The 18,277-nt window shown below is 36.6% G+C and overlaps 1 protein-coding gene across 4 annotated transcripts in view; it reads right to left on the bottom strand.

Moving 5' to 3' along the window:
* Window positions 1-18,277, bottom strand: part of LOC103149466 (neurobeachin-like) — a 218,122-nt gene that overhangs the window by 68,128 nt on the left and 131,717 nt on the right. For all 4 annotated transcript variants that reach the window (XM_016679957.1, XM_016679956.1, XM_016679955.1 and 1 more), the window contains 2 exons: window positions 12,062-12,186; window positions 3,593-3,739 (listed from right to left, as the gene is read on the bottom strand). In XM_016679957.1, the coding sequence (XP_016535443.1) occupies window positions 3,593-3,739; window positions 12,062-12,186 (272 nt within the window). The remainder of the gene's footprint in view (window positions 1-3,592; window positions 3,740-12,061; window positions 12,187-18,277) is intronic.

Consider the following 18,277-nt stretch of genomic DNA (forward strand, 5'->3'; position numbering starts at 1 on the left):
TATATATATATATATATTACTTTTTTTTCCTTCTCAGAATTGCTCGGCTCCATTAACGTTGATCCTATCTGCTGATGCTATCAGAGCAAATTTTACACAGTGCTTACAAGCTTCACATAGGTAACCAATAACCTCAAGCTCTTTTAGCTGCATTTGCAGCATTATTTACAGGAGATTAAGAATCATTGTCAGACTTAAGTGAAACATACCTCCCCCTGCCTCCCCCCACTTATTTCTTTGCATTTCCTAATTTTATTTTATTTTATTTATTTATTTATTTTTTTGCTTGGATTAGCAGCAATAAAAGTTGAGGTCTTTAATGTCATCCAAGTCCCCAAAGTATAATGAAAAGAAGAAATAACACTTCTGGGCAAGGCATTGTAATCTGTCCCAAAAGAGCTACACCAAGAGAAACACACTGCAGCCTGAAGCATTAAGTATCTATTGCTCATCGGCAGAAGAGGATTATGAAGTAATCCCCTCAGGGATCCTCATAATTAGGCTATAACATTAAATGTTTACATAAGAATAATAAAATTAAGGGCAAGTTACATGGGGTGAAGGATCTGCACGGGGTAAAGGCCGTAATGGCAAACTGTTGGGGCTTTTTTTTTATTAAGTGAAAAATAAAACATGCCTCAAACAAACTCAGAAAATGTCTAATACCAATGAGGTGGACATTTGGGAGGAGTGTTTAGAGGAAGAGTTTAATCTTAGCTACCATTTACGGAAGATAATGCCGTGTTTGACTAATGTTTGTGTAAAAAGAAGGTGGGCTACTCGCACAGATTTTAGACGGTTTGCAGAAACACACTTTCCAAATAACAAAAAAATAAATAAAAATAAAAAATGTTGCACTTTTCTGGCATTCAGATTTGATCTTTTAAGAAATGTGGATTTACTTTAGTCTTTTATAAACATGTCACCACTCGAGTGATCTTTATTTCGAATGGGGTCTTAAACCAGATACAAAAAAAAAGAGGCAAAATTAAAGCAAAACAAAACGGTTGTGGCAGCTAAGCCACACTTGGTGGTGTACTAACAAGCTTCCGGTATGCTGGCAGAAGACTCATAACAACAGACTACTCCTTAACGTGAGAAATGGTCTGGCCGGATACTCGCTTTCTCTCTCTCTCTCACACACACAGACACACACGTATGTTTTACTCAGTTCTGGATAAATATGTGCAAACAAAAGAAATTCATTTAATGCCAGCTTGAGCACAGGCAGCGTTTTCAATGTTTGTGGGGGAGAAAAGCTAATCATAGGTTGAGTAACCACAACTGCCTGAGCTCATGAGTGCAAGCGCCGCCCCTTTGGCAGCAGCAGCAGCAGCAGCAGGCACTGACCCAGCGCCTGGCAGGAGGAGGACTGTTGTTGACAAGGATCTAGTCCCAGATCTCTCATTAAGACTGTTCATGCCTGGGATTATATATGCAGGACAAACTCAGATCGTTCATCTGAAAAGCATAATCTCACTGTTGCAGCACACAGAAGCCCCCCCTATTGACAAAAACAAGAACTTAACACGCACTTAGCATAGAAAAGAAATCCCAGCTAATAATATTAGCTTAGTACGCATGTTATAAACATATTACAACTACCGAACTCAACAATGCTGCGTTTGCAAGGCCACATGTAGCTTTCCCCGGAGAAAAGCTACTCGTCATGTACTAGTCTTTGCTATGTGCTTTAGATTGGCCGATGAAGGGTTCATCTGACAGACATGAAGCGTTTGGCTGCCTGCTGGCCCTGGGTCAGAGAGGAGGGGTTAGTCTCATCTGTGAGATCTTAAAGGGATTTCGCTGCTCAGAAGCGCCCTGCTTCGGTTTACATTCACACATCAAAATATTAGCACCACAGGGCTGTGAAACATATTTTTAATGATCAACGTTTACTCCTTACTTCCCAGCAAACAATGTAAACCTGGAATGCACATAAGTATAACATTTGTTTGTGAATTGCATTTGCAAAATATGCGCATCTACAATTCAAAGTTCTACAAAAGAGAAACTAATTAAATTAGAAATATCCAGCGACAGTCTACTAGCAGAGGAATGTAAAACTACAAAGAACTATTTATCTTAATCTTAGGAAAATGAGATTCTTTGCTCTTATTTTCCAAACAAAAGCAATACTTTTGTTTGCTTACTTTAGTAAGCAAACAAAAGTATAGGAGCACATAGTTTTCATATGAATGGAGTAGTCTTTGTGCCTTCATTCTGTTGTGGAACTTCTATGCAGATACTGCATGTACAACAACTTTAATATAATTATGAATAAGGAAGCATCTAAATAATTTCAGTGACTTTAAAACTAAAAGCAAACTTTCATGATTACCTGGCTTAAAGTCAAAGCATGTGTATGCTTAACTTACAGAACTGTTGAAGGAAACAAACAGCAAGTAGAAAATTGCACAAGTTACATAAGTGACTGACTGTGTAACACAAACATTCATAGCTAATTTAGGTTAGATTAAGAATAAACTGAGAAGGATCGTAGTTCTGAAGATTAGAGGCTTGTTTTACTGGAGGATACCTTACATTACAGCTGGTTCAACTATAAAACCATAAAAAAATAAGTAAAAATAAAAATCAAGCTCTGACAAAATGAAGCTTTCAGCTTTAACCATGTCTTCACAACATGTCGCCATGAACTGGAGCTCTAATATACATAAATAAATAATAGCTATTGAAAAGAATTTGTTACATATAAATAACTTCTTATTATTTAAGTAAGCATAAAATGAGTTTAGCAGTATATTGTAACTTCATAATTAAATATAAGTCATTTTCAATTGTGTCCGCCATTACAGCGGTAATAACATTAGGTTCAGGCTGATGTTTAGATAAGCATAAACAACCCTCTTTTCAGAACCACTTCATGACTTTCTCCTCTGAAAAAGTCCAAACAGAAACAGACGACTGTTGGTTTATTATCATTTAGATACTGATTCATGTTTGCTAAGCTTGATCCTTGCAAGAAAAAAAAAAGAAAAAAAAAAGGTATAAAGCATGAAAGACCCAATGAGGTGTAAAGCATATGTCAAGTCAGCAAAATGGTCCGGTGGTAAACTTAAACTTCAAACGCTGCACATGAAGGTGCATCTCAGTAAACTAGAATATTCTAATCAGGCTCAATTGTGGGACTAAAATACTCTTTTAAGACATTTCAAGCAAGTATTTAACACACTTTTCATTAAACCAAATTATTGTATTAAATGTGTTTGTTGTTCATCAGATAAAATCTTAACCTAATAAACCAAATGTAGTTTCATTTGCTTTAAAACTGACTTTACCATCATGACGGCTTGAAAACATCAGTCTGATCTATGCAAATATTGCATTTCACTTAGTGACTTACAGAAAGAAATAATAACTTCAGTAATATTTTAATTTATTGCGATGCACCTGGACATATAAGAAAACACGATGGTTTGATGACAGTCTTCTGTGATGATGTTTCACTGTGGACAACAATGAACATGCATAGTTAAAACAATGCAATCAATGAATGCAAAGTGATTTAAAAAAAAAAAGTAGAAAAAAAAGAGGTGCAGTAATGTCTGGGGTATTTGAAATGCTGATGTACCGCCAACGTTGTCCATCTCCTTCTCATGGAGCAGGCTGACGTTATCGTCTTCTCCATCCAGGACCAGTTCTGTCTCTGGGTTCTGACAGGCCAAAGTTGGGCTCCGAAAAACTATCTTGGACTTCACAACCTTTTCTTCCTTTAAGGCTGTAAAAAAAACACAAAAAAAAAAACAAACAAATGAGACATCTCGAAATGTAATCTGCCATCTCTGAAATACTAATACGGTTGGGTTAGAAGACTGGACTTATATACATTATATTTTTATGAATATGAAAGAGCAACTAATGTATAATCACCTGAATCTTTTTATATTCTAGGTAGATAGAATAAGTAAAAGTTGTGAAGTAGAAGTGTCTGCTTTTTATGTGGGAAAACAGACTAGTACCAACCAATCATCGTTTAGCTGATTTTACTTGTCAACATAAGAGCTAAGTAGAGGCAGATGTGGAAAATCTCTATCTAAATATATTTTCCAAACATTTTCTTTGCTTTCTGAAACTGAACTCCCAAACAGTGAGAGGATACAGAACCAGATCATCTATATACTATTTAGATTTGGGCACTGCTATCAATTTGAACTAACCAATTAAGTTACTGCAAAACAAAAGTCAAAAACAAAATGGAAACACTCGTTTTAAACATCACGGATTCAAATACAATCATTTGTAAAACAAAGCAAACAAACAAACAAACAAAAACAAAAAACTTAGTAAAACTTGCTATCCTTAAACTTTTATATCTGCAGCTGAGAATTAAATTGCGTTTTATAGCCAAGCATCACTGCATACACCCAATTCAACTATATATTTTTGTTGGAATGATGTTATTTGTATAAAAGAAATGTCTCTCAATATCAGTACCCTAGAAGATGTTCCACCAGACTACCACCATTTATGTCAGTTGCAAAGTATATGTATTCTGAAATTAGGAGAAAAAAAATGAAAAGACAATATAACAATATAGTAGACTCTATTTAGTCTTATCACACAAAATAGAGAAAACTAAAGCAACTAAACACAATGACCCTGATTTTATTTACACACCAATCTATCTGCATATGAAAGACTGCACAGGCTCTTCGTGGGATTCTGCACCGAATATATTTTGAGTGGTTTAACTTGAGAAGTGTGCCAGCTTTTATTTTTAGGTCAACAATAAAAGACAATCTTTATCTTAAAAGACCAAAAGCTGAGTCGGGGGGATACATATCACGCTCGGTGTAGATTAGAGATAATATTAGCTGCTTTTGGAGACTTGACAAGAGTGGGACTGAGCAGACAGCTCAATTAGGAGCCTGTTTATAGCAGGACGTCATCATATGGCGATGGTATAAAGTGGAAATCGAAAAGGATGTGTTCTTACGCAGTGCAAAAACAAAAGCCTCACAGTGCATTGATCATCTTAAATGTGGCCAGCTTGAACATGTGCCTGTCATACGGCGGCTCGAAACACTTCTGTGATGCCCCCACCGTCCAGTGTTGGAAATAACCAGTGGAGAAACTTGTGTGCAAGGGGAAGAACTCATATCAAGGTAAGGGAGGTGGCTGACATATGTCTGACATGTTTCCTTTCACCACAGTTCTTAATTCGCCTTTCCCTCCCTTAAGGAACATGTACCTTGTCTTGAAGAGGTCACATTTGACTGTTGTCAACACTGCTACTGGGGGGGGGGAGGTTAAAAAAAGCCTTGCTTCCTGCTCTGTCTCATATCTGGTGTTCTTTCATCAGACGAGGGGAAGGAGTTGGAGTGTTTCGGAAATGAATTCTGTGCAATGTTACATGGAAAAAGCCTGCCAGTGGTCAGAAATCAAAGCAGGAAGAGTGAAACCTAAAACTGGATTTCTGTAAACCATCATTATGCCTCAAGTAAATGAAGGAGAACTCAACAGACGCACGGAGGCTCTGACTGGTAGTTCTGGAAGGGCTTTAGACGACCAAATAAACCGTGGTGATTTCAGCATGTAAAATCAACATTAAGTGAGGCATGTGTTTGTGTGTCAACATTACCCTCCAACTACCGGAACGGACTTCCGTTCATAGAGAAAGCGTGATTACAAATAAAACAACAAATAAAGTGTCAAGAGTAAAACCTATGAACAGGTTTAGAAAAACTATTGTGCTAAAAGTGTTTTTGGTAAGTGTTATCACTTACACAGCAGAAAGTGATAAACAGTGGAGGATTTAAGGCTTTGCAGAAAACTAATACAAGACGTATTATAATAATAGTGCCAAGACATCTGTCAAACAGGACAAAAAAACAAAAAAAAACAAAGCAAAAGTTGGTCGCTGGCTTTCTCGTGTGACAGCAGTTTTTTCTTGTTTGCTTTCGAGCTCTTCAGTAACAGTGCCAAGAGAAGTCACCTATAAGCCAGTCTCATGGGTCCTCTTGTTCAATCACTGAGCTGAAACTGCCTCAGAGTGCACTAATTACACTCCGTAAAGTGCACTGCAGAGCTTTCATGCCCTCATTGAAGGCTGATGAAGATCTGCCGGCTGTCACCAAAGGAGGCGGTCTTGTAGCACTCATAGCTGGGGTTCAGCAAGGTCCTTACAGTTCCTTACAGGGTACCTGGGGAGTCTCTGCTCTCAAAAAAGTTTGAGACAGTAGAAACTTTTGTTTTTTTTTTCTTTTAGAAATCTTTGATAAGTTCAATCCCAGTTAAATCCTTGAATAAGTAAGAGAAAGTAACCAGACAAATTGATGACGAGCTACAACCAAGTAGTTCAAGACAAAAGAGCCCAGAAAGGCTGAAGATGGGAGAAATAAAATGCTGAGGAAGATTGTTAGTCATTTAAGCATCTGTGAAAAATACTTCAAGACAATATGTTGTTCAGGCAAATCGTTGAAGAGAAAAATAAACTATGTTTTTGTCATTAAATCTGCATGTCTTCATTATGGGCTTTCAGCTATAAAACTGGACTGACTGCAGTTCAGATCCACCATCATTTCAAATGATAATTTACAAGTTACAACAAACAAAAAAAAAGAAAAATTAAAATAAACCAAATTTAATTTTATATTAACAGAAACAAGCAAAAGATGAATTGGTCTCTCGAGAATCAACACAAAATTAAAATAACAAATAAATAAATAAATAAATAAATAAATAAATAAATAAATAAATAAATAAATAAATAAATAAATAAAATTACACTGACCCACAGGTCAATTAATCTTTTAAAGAAACTCTACAAAATAAAATGGTATCAAGATTTGCTCCTGTCAACGTAGATAATTTGCCTCTTATCTTCACAACCATTTAGAACATTGTCTCAAAGTTTCAGCAATATCTTAAAGGTATAAAATATACAGAGCACATATGCATCAGTGGGAAAGAGATACTTGGCATTGTTTCCAAAAAAAGCAGCATACCAGCTGGAGAATAGATATAAATGTGAAGCACATAAAAAGCCTGGCCAACAGGTTCGGTTCAGAACTTAAGCAATTGTGGCCAAAGGTGCGTTTACAAGCTGCTTCTATATGAACATTACATAACACATCAGCTCTGTTAAAAATACTAAGTGCTATACCACAGAAATAAATTGACATCAGTTTGTTAAATTCATTATATGTTGAAGTTTCTCCTGTTTAATAAACACAGAAACCCCCACCCCTGTCCCTCCCCCTCCAAAGATTTTTGAGTTTGCGAATGCTCCAGGCCAAAAGCTGAGTTTTGAAAAATAACAACTCTCTACACATATTTTTAAATGTATATAAAGTGAGGTTTATAGAATGGCTTAGCTACTTTTTTTCCAGACTCTGTTTCTGATCCAGCACTACACTCTGGACTCCCCCCTCCGCTGTCTCCACATTCCACAAGGAGAGAAAAAGTCCTTTTCATGGGATCACGAAGGCGATGCAGTTCTTCCCTCTGTCTCTTAACCTTTATTTAATCTGCACTGAGGAAAAATAAATGAGGGGGAAAATGACAGTTTCATACTTCCTGTGACACAAGACATTCGTAAATTTTTCGAGGCTGTAAAAGTAAGCAAGGCAACTTTTGATGTAGAGTGGTTTACACAGTACAGACTCTTCCTCTAGGAGTGATCTTTATCCAATATTGTGGTTAAGTGCTTTGCGTGTCAACTTCGTTGTCACGCAACAGTCTCCATTTCTGCAAAAAAAAACAAAAAAAAAAAAACTGCAAAGGCAAAAAGTGATAATCCTGCATCTTTACTTAAATATGTGCTGTTCATAGCGAAGTATTAAGCATGTTAATGTCTTTCTCAGCGAATACATTTCCAATAGGGCTGCTGACACAAAATTAACCCCATATGTTATATGTTAGCAACAACCCCAATAATTCACACATACAGAGGAATCAAAACAAGCTAGCCCATAAAATTGTGTAATAAAGTGGAAGAGCACAGGGAATAAGCACTGAAAAGACTGTAATTTGTGAAATACTTAGTAGAAAAGCCTCTATTTCCAATGAAAGGTTCAAGTTGTCTACTCCTGTAAGGGGAAATGAGTTTCATGAACTGCTCAAGAGTCATGTCGAGCCACTGCTCCACGCAAACGGTCGTCAAATTCTGATGCTTCAGGGAGCCTCTTCTATGTACTTTAGATTCTTGCCAAGAACATTTCAGTAAATTTCTCTTCTCTATTAATGTTTTATTCAGTTATATGAAGTCTGCCAGTCCGATATGCTGAAAAATGTTCCTGCCCCCAAAAATTCACCGTTGGTGGTGATGTTTTTCGGTGATGTGCAGTGACACTTCTGTGAAATTACATCTACAGGGTGAAGGATTTCAGTCTCATCTCACCAGACCAGTTGGATTTATTTGCTCTTTTTTATTTCAAATGTTCTGCAACAAACATTAAATGAGCGTTAATCGTTTTTGTTTTTTCAACAATGAAATCTTGTGGGATGAATGTACACAAAGGCCTTGTGGTTGAGTGTATTACTTTTTGTTCTCATAAAAATTCTAAGTCTCTTCTAGAGCTCTCTGTAAGTAATGTTTGGCTCTACTACTACTTTTCAAGTTCCTGTTGTGTCATAAATCATGCAATTCTGAAAATATGTGCTTCACACTTCCGGATTATTGGTGCCGGCTGGAACATTCAGTAGTTTAGAAATGAATCTGCTGCTAATTCCATCAACATGGTTTGAAAGAAAAAATAAAAATTGAGCCAAAAACCTTAAGAGCATTTGTAAAATGTTTCTTGTCAAATACACTGGAAATAATTTAAAAAAAAATTTTCATAGGCTATTAATTAGGGATACATAAGCAGATCAGCGTTTTTGGCTTTCTATACCTTTTAGCAGGTAGGTTTCATTTTTTTCTCTCAGTCTTGAGTCATTCCACACAATTTATTTTATGGATTAAATAATTTTAATTGATTTTTATGAGTGGATTTCTTCATCAAACCCTCAATAAATAGATTCAGAAAATGCTGGCATGCTCATTACTTTTGTTTCTCACCGCATTTACTTAAAACCCACATTTAAATATCTGGATATGTATGTCGGAAAATACTGCGATGTCATTTGCCACAGTATAATGCCTTTAATTATGATGTTGGTAAAGGTTAATATCACATCATGAGGCTATGCCTGCTGAAGTAAAAGGCTATAAAGATCTCCGCCTGGTGCAATCAGCTTCAAGAGACGCCGCTCACCTGAAATGAGACAGCAAGGACACCAGGAGGTAAAACACCCCGTTAAACATTTGGATCAATATTAACGTGACTTCCATTTCATGCTTGCCCAATTCCAATCACCTAACAATATAGTCTGATTCTGGGCAGAGGCTGGCTGGACCAAGGCAGGTTATTACAGGCAAAGGCCAGAGACCGAATGTGCTAGCTAAGCTGTCAGCACTACTAATAGACAATGAGGCAGAGTTTAAGGTAGAGTTCAACCATCAGAGTCTACATCCTTTAAAGCACAGACATACAATGGACAAAGAAACCCAAAAGAAAACATTCCAACTCTTACGAAACAAAACTAGTTTTCCCATTGCCATTAAAGTTGCTTGAAAGATATCAGCAAAGTATCACCCATAGGAAAAACATTCTGTATTACTTTGATGATTCTAAGGTCGTCTCATACACACAAATCCAACACGTGGTATAAAAAACAAACAAACAAAAAAACAATACCACTTCAGTTTAAAAAATACTAATTCCATTTTTAAAGTCAAAATATATGCCTCAGCTGATTAAGCGAGTTCACAAGAATGAATTAATCCAGCTTCTAAATTATTGGGAAACACAAACACTTTATTTCTTTCAGAAAACAAAGTAGTAATAAAAAAATCTTGCACTTGTCTTTTCAAACACCTCCTTCCACTGCAGCTGCATAGAGCTTAATTTACAACTGTAATGTTTACTTTGCTGGCTAAGACACTGGGATAAACAGAGGCTTCTGTCAAATACCAGACTATTACAATCTTTAGTCTGTTGGGTCTGTTCTTTGGTTTCTTTGAAAGCTGCTATGTCCCCCAGTTCTCCCCACTTCCCCCCCCTAATTTTAACTTGATTAAATATTTTCCAGATCTGAATAACTAGAGAAAGAAAATAAAGGCTAAAACATATTTGTATTTCCATACTATATATTCACAGTCCAGTTCATTCTCAGTCAAAAATATTTCAGGTTTTTGAACAGCTTTACCTTTAGGATTATATGCAGTAGATTCATTTTGACCTTTTGTATTTATAATGTAAAAGTTACGGCAAAATGGTCTCTAAACTCTGTTAATTTGAAACTAAAATAGCATAAACTTTGGAAAACAAGAATTTTGAAGTGTTTAATATAAGACTGAACTTAAAGATTATTAATCAATATGTTAAGATATGTAAACTGAAAAAAAGATACTGGTCCAATACATGTCCTTGAGAAACAATGAGTAAACATTTTGTCTGTTCTCTTTTTCTTACAGATATTCTCTCTCATCAGCTTTGCACATTTGAAATTTTATTACCTCTGGGCCTCCATCTGGTTATCCTGGACATATCATATCACAGTTAAAAATGAGGATGCCATATTTGTTGAATAATAAACACTTGAGATTTCACAGCAGGATGATCTGCTAGGACAGCTATTGTCAATATCATGGCAGTAAAAAACAAAAATTGTAACTGCAAATTGTCCCGGCTCCCCGAAAATCTGCTTAAGCTCTCACAAAGATGGAAAAAAAACAAAAAAAAAAACAACATTTTTATTTTAACTCCTAATAAAAGCCTTTGCTACACAGCCCCATCAAAGTCAGTTAAAATAAGCTTGAAAAAGCAACTCAGCTTTGATAGTGAGCATCAGAGTGCAGGCAATCTCTTTCAGCTGACAAGTTTACACATTATTCCGCTCATTAAAACTAGAGGATGCTAGCAGGATCTCAACAAGTCTTTAGTCAGTTACTTTGATAGAAGCAGAAAAATATAAGTAATGGAATTAAAAGAATTAACATTGGAGATCTATGCCACATATGAAGAAGTTCAGCGGGCAACTGAACTTCACAAGGTTACAAAATAAACAGGCAACACATACCTAATACTTTTAATGGTTGCATTACAATGAACTGAAGAGAAAACGTGGTGACGTGGACGGACTCAGAACCATTTTGACTATAAATGATCACAGACACATTCTGATGCAAAGCAATTGAGAACATATTCATTTCGTGGACAGAAATTCACAAACTCAAATTTATCTCTAAAAAATGTGTTTGTGTATTTACAGGCTTATTATCTTGATGCATTACATTTTACACCTCACATCTCTGCTGAATGACTAAATTTGGAAATTCCTTTTATTTTTCCCAGTGCAAATCCAAACGGCTAAGAATAGCTTCCTACGACTATTCTTTAAGGTTTCTCTACAATGGCAGAGAAACCTGGTAACTCAGAAAATCCAAAAAACATTACAAAAATGAACAACAAATCAACATCAGGAGCAGAAGATGTAAGGACTGCATGTATGTTATGACCACCTGCTTCTTCAACAGCTGCCAGGTGTTCATCTAGAGCATTGGAGAAAAAGTCTAAGGTAACCATAAGACACACAGACTGAAGCAACTGTTGTCTTAAGTAGCTCAACATAGAAATAAAGAGAGGACACTATTAAGATCCAAAATCCCACAAGGGGAATAATTAAAGGTAACTGTAGCCACTGCGGTTGGTGCTTCTAATAATTTTGCGATCAACCCATTAAACTTAAACCCATTAAACATTCACCCTGCTGTTCAGTTACAGGCAGAAGGACTGGAGAATTTCATTTTGACAAGGCAGCTTTATTGTGAAAGCCTGGGGTGTAAAGTTTTACACAGACGTGACTCGAGGCGGTAGGCAAAACTAAACAATGAAAAGTTACAGTCAAGGAGAAAATGGTAACAGAAGACAGATTTTTTTGTGTCATATTTGTTAGTTATACTTTGCAACCACTACAACTAGGAATGTTAAACTCCATGACCAAAAAAATGTACGCAGTTTGTTTTATATTTTCCACAAATAAAAGAAGCACCTACCATACTCTTGTGAGGACTTGCATGCTACATTCAAGTGGGTGGAGCCAAATGGGTTTCGGACAAACCTCCTCCTCCGCCGTAGGTCGTCTTCCCAGTAGTCGAGACGCCAGAAGTCATGCAGCTGACTACGAAAGAGACAAAAAGATGGGCAGATTAGACAGAGAGCACACTCCTCAATGATGGCCTGATTACAGCAGCCACATTTAAAAAAAACATCTGGGGGAGAAAAATCAAACCAGATATGGTGGGCTTTATTAGGGTGAATGCTGCCAAGCTCTCTAGAGGCCTAAGTAATGCTACCTCTGCAAAAGCCAATAGCATAACAGCGGGGAGCACCAGCAAACCCGACATACATAAATCTTAGGCACCCCCATTTACAAATACGGCTTCAAATTACAAGTATAAATGGCACAGCTTGCCTTCTTTTTTTACAATGTTTTTTAACAAGTCTTGTAAATCAAAGGTAGGAACCTCAATGCAGACAGCGTGGAGTTTAATGATCAGGGTCTTGGGGCGGTTGAAGCATGAGCCTATAAAACAAACCCTCCCCCCACTGCATATGTAGAGCCATGATTAAAATAATGTGCTGAAATATTCATTGAAATGATTCCCAGGGCCCTGGAGCAACCCAATTGAAAACTGCATTTTTTATTCATTATTAATAACAGCGAATTAAAGCCATAAAGAAGAAAAAAAAAAAGAAAACAGTTCCAGCATGTGGTAGCCATCTTTGTAAATGATTATTCCAACATAAGTGAGGACCTATGGATAATTTTATGGCTTGCAGCTAATGCAAACCATTAAGCAAGGGGACAAGCATTAGGGTTTTAAGTACACAGCTTTCCAAATGTGTACTAGCTGATGCCATTTTTAAGCCTGTGCACTTCACAGAAAATACAGCTGCAGTTTTCATCTCTCTTTTTGCTTATATGTGAAGAGATTGGGCACTATCTTGATTCATTTGGTCAATCGCATTAAAAACTGCACATTCCAACACTGTAGCAGTTGGAATAAAACGGACAATATATTTGTTTTACTCATCAAAATAAAGCACATCTTGTTGGAGCTAACGATTAGGAAACCCGAAGCTCAAAAACACCCTCTAATCAGGTAAAATATGTTTTTAAATTCAGGAGGTGATTTGTCAGTGTGCGTCAGTTGCTGTAAGGCCTTGGCAGGCAGCCTTGTATTTTGTTCGATTTTCGCCCCCTTTCTCAGCCACACAGTTCTGGATCAGTCTAAACAGATTAAAGTGTTAGAGGGGATCACATCACAAAATAGACCCTCCTTGTTCCATGAATATAATATTCACCAGTGTAAGAAATCAAAAGACTCAGGAGAATTAGCCGAGTCCTGACAGCAACAAGGGCTCAGTTTCAGTTAAATATCAATCAAAAGCGGGTATGAGCGGTGAGTGTGTCCAAGCAACTGCGGATGTTGCATTCACAAAGTATCATGAGCCGGTATATGCAAAGTAACACTGAATGCCTTGAGCTTGTCCCCTGCCAATCTCCCTCAAAGCTTAACTGAGAAGAAGACAGATGTCAGTGGGTGGAAAGGAGACACCCACGTAAATGATATTGTAAATGCAAGATTACACAGTGTAAAAAATGTAAATCCACGGTAGGCAACTGGGTGATTATTGTGGAAGTAGAGAGAGCAGATGCCAGTGGGGGATAAATCCCTTCTTTGAAGATTTCCTTATTACAGTATTAACCATTATAAAATGCTTTCAAGTAGTTTGCTTGAGGTTGCTCATTACAGTTTAAGTCAGAGTGCCGAAACACAGGAGTACAACAAAAAAAACATGCAAACGTTTCAATAAAAAACAGGACTTAAATATATTCTATAGCTTCAAGTAGACTTTTTGAAACAACGAGTAAGACCAGTGACATTCTAAATCCATGGCTTTCAAGCTGTTTCAATTGGTAATATATGTTAAATGAACTGTATGATCAATGGTCTGGACTGAATTTGTTTTGTAGTTATGCTGACCACATGAAGGTGTTTTACAATGAAAGTCCAATTTATATATCTGAACAAAACATTCACACATTCAGACAGGAACACAGGGCGGCTTTGCAATTCCTAGACCACTGCTTCACCATCACAGCCTCTCAGCACTTGTGTCACTTGGGTGGCCTATTCAGAAGAAGTAATTCATGTTGCTGATAGGTAAAACACAAGTCAGTTCATCTAAATGAATGTCTACTGGAGAAAAGTGGATTGCTTCCTCTGTGTCGAGGACTACAAATATCATAGGGATGATAGGATAAAGCTGGGAAAACTGTGCTTTGTTTGCAACAGTGGAGGTAATCTGGTCTGTTTTGTGGAGCAAAATTTTTGCCAAAACACAGCCATCTAATTTCTGACTTGTACTTATACAGTGGACCCCAGCCTATTTGTTGTTCAATATTTGCTGATTTTTTTTGTTTAGGAAAATCTGCCTTTCACTGATTATTCTGTAGAGCATATCTGAAATAGTCAAAAGAAAATCCAACTCAGGAAGCTGAGACATGTAGGCCAAATGCAACTTGACAGGCTATTGGCTTGCATTTGGTGATCGGCTGTACTCCCACCAGCAGCATAAGGAACACTGTGGATGTTTGCTTCTATGGTAGTGCTAAGACAATTTCCACTGTGTGCATTTGGTGTCTGAACTATTAAAATATGCAGTTATAGAATTTTTTAGATATGGTCTCAAATGTTTGCGGATTTCAGATGTTCGTGGGTGGCTGTAGTATCCCATGAATACTGGTGCTCCGCTGTAATCGTGAGATATGGATGGCCAGTAGAACAAGATACTGGAAAAATGTGACAGAAATCTTCTCTGTAGGCCAGAAGCTTGGTGGAGAACTGAAGCTCCAAGTTAGAGCTTTGGGTAAATAAGCAGTGCATTGTATGAGCATGTGCTAAGGCACCCCCGAATGGCTGCCATGGGAGATTCAAGCAATTCTCCCATGGCAGACAGTGCCATGGGAGACTCAATTATGCAAACGTGCATAATTGAGTCAAAGCAACACTCTGGGTATGTGCTTGATAAGGATATTACATTACATGATGCTCCAAAAAGTTGATTTTCCATAATATCTCCCTCAACCTTTTGAGTAAAAATTAAAAAAAGCAGAATTAAGCTACACCCTTTAACCAACCATGCAGAGTCAGTGGATTAGAACATAATGACATATTTTGAAGACTGCTTTCTACTTGGTTAGACTAATGGCAATGTAAACCTGGGTGATCATATGCCCCTAGTAGCAGTATTTAAATTCTGCTAACTGTTTTTACTCTGGCAGCAGACCACCAATGCTAAGATCCACACAATACAATAAAGATTAATGTACAATTTAGGTAATAAAGAGTCTGTTAAATATAAAACTCCAGTTCATAATTATTAATGCAAAGATAATAGTCTGTTTTCTTTCTGTAGCAAATTGTCCACCCAATGAAATCCTTTCATCAGAGTTGGTTTGACATCCTTATTTCACACATCGAATGTGTCTGGCCTCATGACAACCATAAAGAATGGCTTTGAGCCGACCCGCTAGAAACTGGCAAAATTTATTAGCCCCATCACCCATCAATCAGCCAAATGGATTTCAAACCGCATTTTAAAAGCTAATTTTCCAACACTGATAACCTACAGGAAAAAGAGCACCATTATTTATGAAGGTTTTCAGACTTGCTAAGTGTAGCAGGATAAATGTGTAAGGGAACTATTGTCTTTTATCTATCCCCTTTTAAATGGATATTTAAAGCACATTTTTCCTCCAGCAGGCCTTGCTGTGGTGTGTGAAGTGCCAGATCTAACAGTCATCCAGCAGGGTTTTATTTACAATAGAAAAAAATAAACACATACTTTTAATACTGTGATAGCAGTATGGTCAAAAGGACTAATACACTTTATTGCCAACTGTATAATATTGGTTGAAACCCCCCCTCAGAAAAAAAATAACTCTTAAGGCTCATATTGATTCCACATGAGGTGTTATAGCTTAAGTGCTGCAGAACCTATTTAATTCAATTTAGTTTATTTATGTAGTACCAATTCACAATTTCAATTCAGTCACACATACATTCCAATTGATCCTAACAGTGCATTTTGGGTTGGTGTTTTTTTTCACCACGTCTAGAAGTCTACATGTATTGAGATGCAGCCATTTAATTGTGTGCATTCCTATTTTTATTATTAGCAATTAAACAAGTGTACTTAATGAAGCAAACAGTAAATGGATGTCAGACTAATAAAGGTTATAAGCTGTATTAAGAAAGATTCTGTATTGGGGCAAAAATGTCTCCATCTTATGCTATGTTGGCAATTTTGCTAACACTAAAGTTATGCTTTCAAGCCAGTTCAGCTTCTTAATGGTGGAGTCATTCCCAGTTAATGACGTCTTAGCTTTGGGGGATGGGAAAAAAGATATGTCATCTTGTAAAAATTAAAACACTCAACATGTTTCCAAATCACCAACAAAGTTCACTTTTGTTTCTTTTTAAACAAAGAGAACCAAATGACTTCATGACACAAACAGTGAAGGTGCTTATTAGTCATGGTTCCACTGCCAAGAAGCACCAAACAGAAGTGTCTGTATGAAAGACCTTATCCTCTGCATCCATACAGCCCAACTGGGTGCAAATAAGAGTAGCTTTGAAACAACAATTTTAGTAAGCAAGTGTATTTGAAATGGATTGAAATGGGTATATTTAAGAAGATTCAGGCTTAAATAGTTTGAAGAGATTCCATTAAACGGTTATAAACTAAACTGAGTGTACAGATATTGTGTAGATCAGTTAGACTACGAAGATGTACCTGTTGTGTCTTGAGATTCAGACAATGTAAAATGGATTAGCTATAGTGTAATTCATTTAGCTATGAAGGTTTAAAACTATGTTGAAATTCACAAATTTTCTTAAGTGTTTAAGCTATTAAAATGAAGTGACTCGTTGTCAGAAATAATAAGTGAAATCTACAGTAATTGCAGTGGTTAAATGAATCTTAACTTTGTTAATATGCTTTTTAGTAATCCTTTGCTCAGGTGTAACAACAAAGATGAGTGAGTAACTGGATACTAAAATAAATACAAATCAGTAACTTGATCAGTTAGTGTCTAAAAAGGACACAAACACAACATTTCTAGATTAATCGTTGCACCAGTATTTGTTATTTATTTATTGTAAGTGCTTATAGTCAACCGCATGTCTTTTAAGTCACTTAACCATAATGACTCACAAACAGACAGGGTTGGACTAAAGACGGATCATATTTTCATGGTTCAAGATTTCCTTTTTCATCCAATTTATTCTCTGAAGAGATTTATGCGGAGCGGTAAGGGGGAAGGTCAGGCACATACTGATTCAATAAAACACCATTATACTCTTTTTAAAATCCTGCACTGGTGACATGAGTCGGGGTAATTATAATAAATACCAGTAATCAGTGACAATTCTATTCAAAGACGAAGCAACTGGTTTCTGTCGCACGGCCACACTACTTAGAACACATCCGTTTTTAGTGACATTCTGAGGACAAATGGGCTTTTCTTTCATTTTAAGCTGTCCTAACAGTCTCTCATTGTGAGGTAGTGAACTTCAGGGGAATCTGTAGAAGGTACAAGTTCCACTGACTCTTAAAACATTTCTTAAATACGGTTTGACAAATAAATTGGCTAATGCATATACATATTTACTGACAAATTTCTCTCTCGACAGTTTAGAAGAACCACCAGTCTCTGCGAAGTAACTATTCTTAGAACCGATTCCTTGATATAATAAACATGGAAACCAGACAGAAGCGAAAAATAACTGTTTGATAGAACCGTGCATTATTTTATGGATTCTTATACAACATTTCTCTATACTGCTGTGATAAAAAAGGCAACAAAAATGCAATTCATCAAAAGTGGTCACTGGCAACCATATGGTGATGAACTCATATCTTTCAAAGCGACTTATAAAGTAAAATATATATATATAAAATAAAAGAAAAAAAAAAAAAACAATAAATTTCATGTGTCTTTGGGGTTCCAAATCATCAGTGGCTGTATGGTCACCATCATGATTTTATTATCGCAGACGGCTGCAAATGATACATGAGACTTTCATCCCTTTAATTTTGCTATTTCATATATTTACATCTCTCAACACCACTTCAAACAAAAGAACACCAAGATCCAAATGTTTCTGTTTTTGTTTCTTGACTCTTCTTTTGCAGATTAA

Source organism: Poecilia formosa, unplaced genomic scaffold, assembly GCF_000485575.1.
Source record: "Poecilia formosa unplaced genomic scaffold, Poecilia_formosa-5.1.2 Scaffold228, whole genome shotgun sequence".
In the NCBI taxonomy this organism is placed as follows: Eukaryota; Metazoa; Chordata; class Actinopteri; order Cyprinodontiformes; family Poeciliidae; genus Poecilia; species Poecilia formosa.